Here is an 8,636-nt window from a genome sequence, read left to right on the forward strand (position 1 = left end):
TTTTTTTAGATTTCAACCGTGTATTAGACAGACAGACAGACAAGTATAGCCCACAATTTTATCCTTTCATGTGAGAATGTTAAAAATGAAAAGTACATTCAACATTTCAGTCATACTGGAGTTAGTAAAATATAAAATTCAAAATGTTGGACATGATTTTATTTATATAGGCTTGACAAGGCGTTGTTACAAAGCAAGGGGGTCTTTAAAAAATTGATTTAATGTTATAAGAAAAACATGGTATGGTTATTGCATGTATATTGAAATATCCACAAAAACCAAAAACTTCCTAAAATGATAAAAGTACTTCTTCATTAAAGTATCATCGTGGTTAAGATTTGTTAACTTTAATTTTTTTTTCTTTCATGATGGTAATAACCCTTCAATAAGGTATTCCTGTGTATAACTAATATGTGAATGTCGTCTGTCGAGTTATAAGCAACATATAGGACTTGCAATTCTTTGTTTTGTAAACAAAGATCGTGTCATGTCTTTGTTTGCATCAGTTGCATAGTAGTAAAAACTGCACTTAAATCAGATTTTTCTAGTTGCTTGCTAACCTTGCATTTAATTAAACAATCAGTCTAAATTGTTTGCCACATTTCATTTGTTTAAATGCGATATTGTCTATCCAGCAAACTAAGTGTAAACAAAAACATGACACGAGCCATGTTTACTTAAAAAAAGAATTGAAAGCTCTGTATCTCGCTAAAAACTTGACAACTGGCATTCAAATTTTAGTCGGCCATTTAAAACAGGTTTTAAAAGCATATTCTACACTAGAAACGACAAAATAAAATTTGGCTCAAATCGAACTCATGTCCCTTTAAGGTTTTAAGGGGACGTTAGATAAGGAATGCAAAAAATAAAAAATAAATAAATAAAATTCATAAATGGAAAATATTTTTAGATGACAGTCTAAAGATTGGAAAACGCTTTTTAAAAAAGGCTTTCAATTATCATTGCATGTACATACTAAGATAAACGAACAGTGGTTTCATTCCATCTAATCGATTTATGTTAATTAATTCTGTTCAATCTTTTGGGGTGGTTTCAGTGGTGTCTTTGGACCGGGCTGTCCTTGGTCTCAGGGCAGACAGCTTCTTTTGCTGGATGATACGTTCTCTTCGAACCTTTGCCTTCTCGTGCTTATCAACCAGAAGCTTGTCTCTTTCATCTAAAAAGTTAAATTATGGAGATTATCAATAAATTCACCAGTTTCTCCATTTGAAAATTGAATATAATCATATATAATTTTGACATACTCATTAGAGTAAAGTATACCAAAGGAAATTAAAATGATTAAAGATATTTTTTAAATATATTGTTGGCCACCAAACACCTACTTTTCCATTTCTCATAATCCTCGCCCTCAGCTGTCACTCGAATTCTCTTAGCATTGATTGGAGGAAGCTTTGGTACAGTTGACTTGTACTCAACATTAAAGGCCACGCCTCCTTTCTTCTGCACGACCTCCGACACTATACCACCGGGGACCTCATCAGCCTTGGGTTTGATAGTATTTGGCTCTGTACAAAACATCATCCATGGCAATGGCTTGGTCTGGATGTTGTCTCCTTCTAACAGTTCCTTCTTTATCTCCTCTTCCATCTTACTGTAGGCTTCCTCCTCTTCTTTTGACATTACATCAACTTTGTTGTTTCTCTTGCTGATGCAACTCTGGATAAGACCCATTTTGTTCTATCTTGCCTGACAACTAGCTTAGCCAATATACAGTGACGTCATGTACTTGTGACGTTGATCATCACAAAGATATGACGTCACAATGCCATAGCATCATTGTTCCATCAGGCTTGCAATCAACAACAAAATGGGTCTTATCCAAAGTTGTATTGGTAATAGAAGCAACAAAGTCGATGTCATGTCAGAAGAGGAGGTGGACGCCTACAGTAAGATGGAAGAGGAAATTGGAAAGAATCTGGTGGGAGAGTAACATCTAAACCAAGTCCCTGCCATTGATATTTTGTATCATGGAGCCTATTGTCAAACAACCTTACGCCAATGAAATCACCAATAGTCCGGTTATAGGGCTCAGCCTGGTACAAAGGAAAGGAGGCGTGGCCTTCAAAATTGAGTGCAAGTCAACTGTACCAAAGCTTCCTCCAATCAAAACTAAGAGGATCCAGGTTTAATCAGAGGGCGAGGACTACGAGGGATGGAAGGGTGTGTGTCATAAAAAGGAGATACAATAATATTGGAGTTATTTTAATCTTTATATTGAGTTTCAATATCGAAGATACTAGTACATCATCTTTCATTCAAACATATTATATGCCTCATGGTTGGCAGTTACGCAATTTTTTGTGTGGTAATTTTCAGCTGAAAGAGACAAGCTCTTGTTTGATGAGCACGAAAAAGCAACGATTCGAAGAGAACGTATCATTCAACAAAAGATACTGTCTACCCAGAGACCAAGGACAGTCCGGTCCACATATGTCATTGAAAGCACTCTTCCGAAGGATTTCAAACAGAAAAAGCCATTCTTTTTTTAACAATCAATTATTTAACAATATTATATTTCTCATGAAAAGAATTAGAAAATATAAATGCAACGATCGAGGAGATTTATGTATGCATTAGAGTACTAACAATTTTGAAATATCTTTTTAAAATTTTATTGTTGACACGTATGTCAACAACTTAAATATTTTGTGTCTCTTAGACTCTTTTGTTATGGGATATTTCTCTATTAAAGAGATAAAAACATGTTTTCTCTGCCATAGTGCATAACAGGCTATGAAATTAGCGTTCATTGTAGGTAAAGTTATATACATTGTACATGTACATGTGTCTCACTGACATGGTTGATATACATGGAACCTAAACAAATGAACCACCAAAGAAAGCATTTTAATTGTTGCTTTTCCATAAAATATGTACATCTTTCTGAATTTTTAGAATTACCAATATAAAGTGAATAAAAGTATGCAAATCATCGTTATTTTTTATAAATACGATGCATACAATTCTTTGACATAAATTGGATCAGCTTTTTAGAAGCATAACAGCTACCTTTTCATTCAGACTTTATTTCCCTCATATGAGGATTATTTCAGAACATACATGCAACACATATAATTATAAGACAAAACATAAGTATTTACATATATTCAAATAATAAAAAAAAAAAGTGGGGGGGGGGGGGGGGGGTCCTACACGGGGGAGGGGGCACTCACATACACAGGTTATGCTGCTAACATTCGGTTAGGTTGAGCTTTGAGGGTCTGATTGTAGCGTGCAGCAGTGTCTCGGATGTAACGAAAGTTAGATATACGAACTGCACGTAGATCTTTTTCTGACAACCATGTGAAATGTTTCTATATATATATATTGAGATTGTTTGTATACGATACTTCATTTATAAGTTTAAAAATCGTTTGTATGACATGAATAAGGATATCGTTTGTACGATGTTTAAATCATTTATACGATTTTGAAATTGTTTGTCATTTACAATCGTTTATATAAAGAATGTAAAGACTAGAAAAGAGTTTGTACAATTAAGAAGATCGTTTGCATGATTAATATATATAAAAGTCGTTCTGTCAATAAGTAAACGATTTTTGTGTTTGTACGATTTTTTAATTGTTCTTACAATAAGAAGGTCTTTTCTTTAGATTGAAGTGGCACAGAAACGTCTTTTGTCGTCGCAGCTCTTTATCTAAATAAGCTTAAGGTTTTTAAAATTAATTCTACTAAGTTGATTTATATAAACATGTAAAAGGCTACATACGTTAAAATAAATCTGTTTGAATTAGATTGCTTTTGTTGCGAATTTTACATTGAGTGTTTAATGATTCATAAACGCATAATGCAATATTACTGAAACAATGAGAAACTATAACTGTATATAAATTCTCTGCAACATTTTTATGGCTCGGGCTCGGACTACCGATATCAGGTTTTAGACGTTTGCAAATTTTCTAACCTTCAAAAATGTCTGTGGTTTATCGCGCAATCTGTAGAACCGGAGATAGACTTGTTCCTCAGAAATATCAAGCATTCTGGAACCACCCTACAGGTTACTTTTTTTTCCAACCAATTTTTAAGCTGTTGTTGAGGACACTTTAAAAGTTCGAATTTCCTCACTAGACATGTTAAATGTTTACAAATGAAAGTCCCGATTTTCTTTAATGAAGAAAACATTTTCGCACAATTTAAACAATCTATTTTATCATTGATCTGATAGAGAATCTATTCAGATTTGTAGTATAATCATTTTTTAGTCGGGTTAATTATGTTTGTGTCTGTTTTCCTATTTTCGGTTAGGACATTTCACATTAAATATTTCATATAAATAGAAGGGGATATATGCATGAAAGGAAATAATATGTTTGGTACATTATTCTAAAAGAACTAGCGATATAATCAGTTCATCTCAGGTCAGATTGAGAAAGTTTGTCTACATCATGTACATGCATACATAAACAGATCTGGTACAGCACATAACACAACACTTTCAACACTTTCATCAAATAGTTGAAGATTTAAGTTATTTACAAGTAAATTACAAAGGATACTGATTAAAGAATGGTTGCAAATATATACAAATGTATGTGTTTGATACAGATTACTGTATGCAGGGAAATATTCGCCCCGTTTTATTTTCGCCCTTGTTGTCGTTGGGTAAATTTAAAACTGGGTGAATTCTGATACCTTCAATTATTTTCTTTTAACACAACTGTGTCTGGGCGAATTCAATATGGGGCGAAACTGTTTGCAAGTGTAGAAGGGCGAAAATTACAAGGGGCGAAATGCCGCGAAAATAGCCCTGTATACAGTACTTAAGTGTAATTTGCACAACGATTGTATTTTTAATTGGCAAATAAGAAGAGAGCAGCATATGAATTCACAAGGATTTCTCTCTGATCCACTGTTTCTATGGGTTCTGATGATAGGAAATCTGTGCAAAGTAACACAGTGCTTCTGCCTTCAAAAATTACCTAATTATGATCTCAATTCTTGTATTTACAGGACCAAAGTACATTCATTTTTGGGCACCTACTGTAAAATGGGTAAGCTAATGAAAAGACACACCCTTATAATAGTTTAATAAAACAGATAATGAGATTCTGCATCTACACCCCCATCTCTTCCCCCCCCCCCCCCCCCCCCAAAAAAAAAATTTATGTTTTTTTTTTTATATATATGAAAAAAGACCTGAACATGTTCCATGGTGTAAATGACAGCTAAATTTTCCAGAATATCATTGAATTACAAAGCTTTGTCATTTGATGATTTTTTTTTATGGTTGACATTACCCGGTATTTGTTTTACAGTGCCTCTCACTTGCTGGTTTGGGTAACACCTTGCTTCCAGAGGAAAGACTGAGTGTGAATCAGAGTTTATCCCTTGTTGTTACAGGTACATTGTTCTTATAGATATACTGTAACAATAAAATTGCTCATCATATATCTGTTTCCTTGGGGGGGGGGAGACACAAAATTTGCAAAAATTTTTGTTTGGGTTTTTTTTTTTTTTTTTTTTTGCAATTTAAAATGTTTATAATGGCAATCAATACTGGATATAATATCTGCGTATTGTATTTTTTGCTATCTGAAAGTGATCGCAAAAGAAAGCCAAAATCAGATCTTTGCGAAAATAACTGGATTTAAGATATATCTTTAAAAAATGTAAGCTTTGAATGTGAGTTGTTAATTAAATTTAATGCTAGGAAGATCTTTATAGATAATTTATCTATTACAAGCAGCAGCCTTTTCCTATACCTGTAAGCACCAGTATTTTCCTCATAGTTACAATGAACTTATTTATCATTACAGGGTGTATATGGGCTAGGTACTCGGTGGTGATTATTCCGGTGAACTATAACCTGATGACGGTGAATCTCTTCATGGCCATGATAAACGGCATCAACCTCTTCCGGGCAGTCAGGTATTGCAGTGAACCTTTAGAGGGGCATGGTCATGATTTTGGTCAAAAATTATTTTTCCGATTTTAATATTTACAATGCTTCAGAAAGGCATTTTTGATAAGCAAATGAAATTTGAGTGTCATTTGTTGAGTTATATGCGAGTTACAGAGCTTGAAATAATTCGCTATGTAAACAAGGCGTTTGTTTACATTTTGAACGTTGAAGTAAAAATTTCAGTTTTAAACTTAAAACGAATGTGAAAAACATTAGGAACTGTTTATCTATGCTTAAAATAAATAAAAAGATAGACAAGTAAGCTGGAAAAAGATTTTTTACTGGTATTTTGAACCTATGTAAGCAAAAACAGGGCACGAGCCTTGTTTACATTAAAAAGAATTGTTAGCCCTGTATCTTGCTTATAACTCTACAAATGACTCTCAAATTTTATTTGATTATTAGAAATGCATTTCTAAAGTATTGTAAATGATAAAAACATGAAAAAAGAATTTGACCAAAATCGTGACCATGCCCCTTTAATACAGGCCCAAAATAATTAATGGCTGTTGACCTATACAGTAGGAACAATTAATTTCAAATTTGGGATAGTGCATTGTGAATAGCTCTTGTTTTGGGGGCTTTTTTTTTCTCTTTTTGATAAATTAGACTTTTACTCATTGGAATGTAAAAATTTTCAATTGACCAGTGAAAATTATAATTGGAAACAAAAGTGATTGTAGTAAAGAAAAAAATTTATCTGTGTGCTATTTCCTTGGATATTGAGATAAAACATTAAGCTTTGAGTGTGTTTTTTGTCTATCAATTCTTTGATCATATTTGATAAATGGAATATGTTTTAAAAGTTTGGGGTTTATTTTTTTTTTCAGATACCAATACAGAATCAAAGAGGCAGAGACAACTCCGCCAAAGAAAGAATAAAGAAAATTATAGTTTTACCAATTGAAGATATATATATATGTGTACGTGTGCGTCTCAGGAGGATATATAGACATTTACTCTGTATTTACTCTGACAAAAGTATTGATATGGAAAAGGAAGCGGAAATGGAAGGAGAACAGGAAAAACTACAAAGGGCATGAATATTGATAATACTCGTTTCAGGGAATTTTTATTAAACATTGAATTCTGCAAAGCTACAGTGATATACCGGACTTGCACAATGCCGACAATTTTAAAATTGCAATTTTACCAGTGCTTAAAGTCTATTGTATTAAGTACATGATTACTAATACATGTATTATTGCAAAAATTCCACTTGTTATATCTTGTTAAAAATGGCAATTTGTATATGCATAAAAAAGTGCTCATTTAAATTTTGAACATGCAGCAATCTTATTATTTTTTTTGCTCTATCTCGGTGTTTATTTTTCTGCATTTTCTAACTTTGTGCAAAAGACCCTGTACTTCTCATTTATGATTTCGGGTGATAGATTTAATTTGGTACCACCCCCTCCCCTCCATCCTTCCAAGAAAAAAAAACATCAAAATGTGCTTCTACAGTACCGGTACTTGTTTATCATGCTTTCGAAAGCAGATTTTAAGACCTTTGTTTCCCTGACTAATTTCTGTTGATGTGCCCAGTAGATTATTATTTTTTTTTTTTTTAATTGAATTTATCCATTCACCTCTCTCTTAGGAAATAAGTTGTTTGGGGGTTGGAAATTTATTTGTTGAAGACACAGTAAATCATTCATATAAACATACACACAAAAAATTAAATCTGAAGCATAGATGTACATACATTCCATTTTTGGCTAATTTCCATTTAAAGAGATGTACCGGTACATGTTTTTTCAATATATATATACATGTTTGTTTCAAAGAAAATAAAATAAAATTTTCCTTTCGATCAAGTAACATTAATGATAACATCGAGCCTGACCCAAGATTTACAGATATTTTTAAGTTGCTCACAGTGTAACTCTTAAACTTGATACGACTAATAATTTTTTATGTACAACTTTTTTCAGTTTGACTACTGGATGTAACCAGTAAATCAGGTCTGGATTTAATAGTTTAAATGAATTTTTACAAAATTCAAACAACTCAAAATACGATATGGCATCGCAATGTTTCTTTTACGCAATCACACAAATTAAAATGCTGTATGATCTGTCAGAACCTGGAAATCTGTATGAGAACAAAGATTTTATATATGATGAAAATTGAATATATGTAAGACAGATGCAATTTTATCATAAAACACAAAGCAAAGACAAATTGTGTTTTTCAGTCTAATGTAATTTTTTTTCGGTACTTATTGTTTATATATATAACTATGCCTGTGATAGTGTTGAAAAACTAAACTAGATATTCAACACCAAAAAAAAATTGTCAACGATGATTTCAATTGAAATATGCTTATGGTATTTTTTTTTAAGTATAAAAATTCAGCATCTATGTGTTTGGTTGGTTCAATTGTGTTTACATACTCTTGGATTGGTAAGCTTATGGAAATTAATATCTGCAGGATATTGAACTTCATTCCTTCCGTTAAATGTTGGTGCATTAAAGAATACCCGAGAGGTTACTTGCGATAGAAAATCAACTCCTATTGATTGTGAAGAATTGTTATTGTGTGAGTTTTTTTCAACAACAAGGTAATTTTTTAATGGAACATTATGCATATCTTGTATATATATCCAGAACATGGTTTTTGGTAGGTTTTTATTATTTTTTTGTTGACAATTATCAGTTACTACTTATTAAAACAATTTTTCTCACA

General features: G+C 32.4%; 2 protein-coding genes across 2 annotated transcripts; one reads left to right on the plus strand and one right to left on the minus strand.

Moving 5' to 3' along the window:
* Positions 1-1,004: 1,004 nt before the first annotated feature.
* On the minus strand, positions 1,005-1,695 carry LOC128183324 (uncharacterized). Its single transcript, XM_052852285.1, has 2 exons — positions 1,347-1,695; positions 1,005-1,177 (listed from the first exon to the last, which is right to left on the minus strand). The coding sequence occupies exons 1-2, from the start codon at positions 1,693-1,695 to the stop codon at positions 1,035-1,037; spliced, it is 492 nt and encodes a 163-aa protein (XP_052708245.1). The 3' UTR covers positions 1,005-1,034.
* A 296-nt stretch (positions 1,696-1,991) lies between these two features.
* LOC128186170 (uncharacterized) lies at positions 1,992-8,636 on the plus strand. The gene is given in 5 exon segments (XM_052855921.1): positions 1,992-2,184; positions 4,996-5,036; positions 5,301-5,385; positions 5,802-5,913; positions 6,778-8,636. Coding segments are annotated over 5 exon segments (483 nt in total). The 3' UTR covers positions 6,830-8,636.

Source organism: Crassostrea angulata, chromosome 5 (assembly GCF_025612915.1).
Source record: "Crassostrea angulata isolate pt1a10 chromosome 5, ASM2561291v2, whole genome shotgun sequence".
Taxonomy (NCBI): domain Eukaryota; kingdom Metazoa; phylum Mollusca; class Bivalvia; order Ostreida; family Ostreidae; genus Magallana; species Magallana angulata.

Coding starts and splice junctions, on each gene's coding strand:
- LOC128183324 (XM_052852285.1), bottom strand. CDS start 1,695: ATGGGTCTTATCCAGAGTTGCATCAGCAAGAGAAACAACAAAGTTGAT. Junction 1,178..1,346: donor GGATTATGAGAAATGGAAAA/GTAGGTGTTTGG, acceptor TTAACTTTTTAG/ATGAAAGAGACAAGCTTCTG.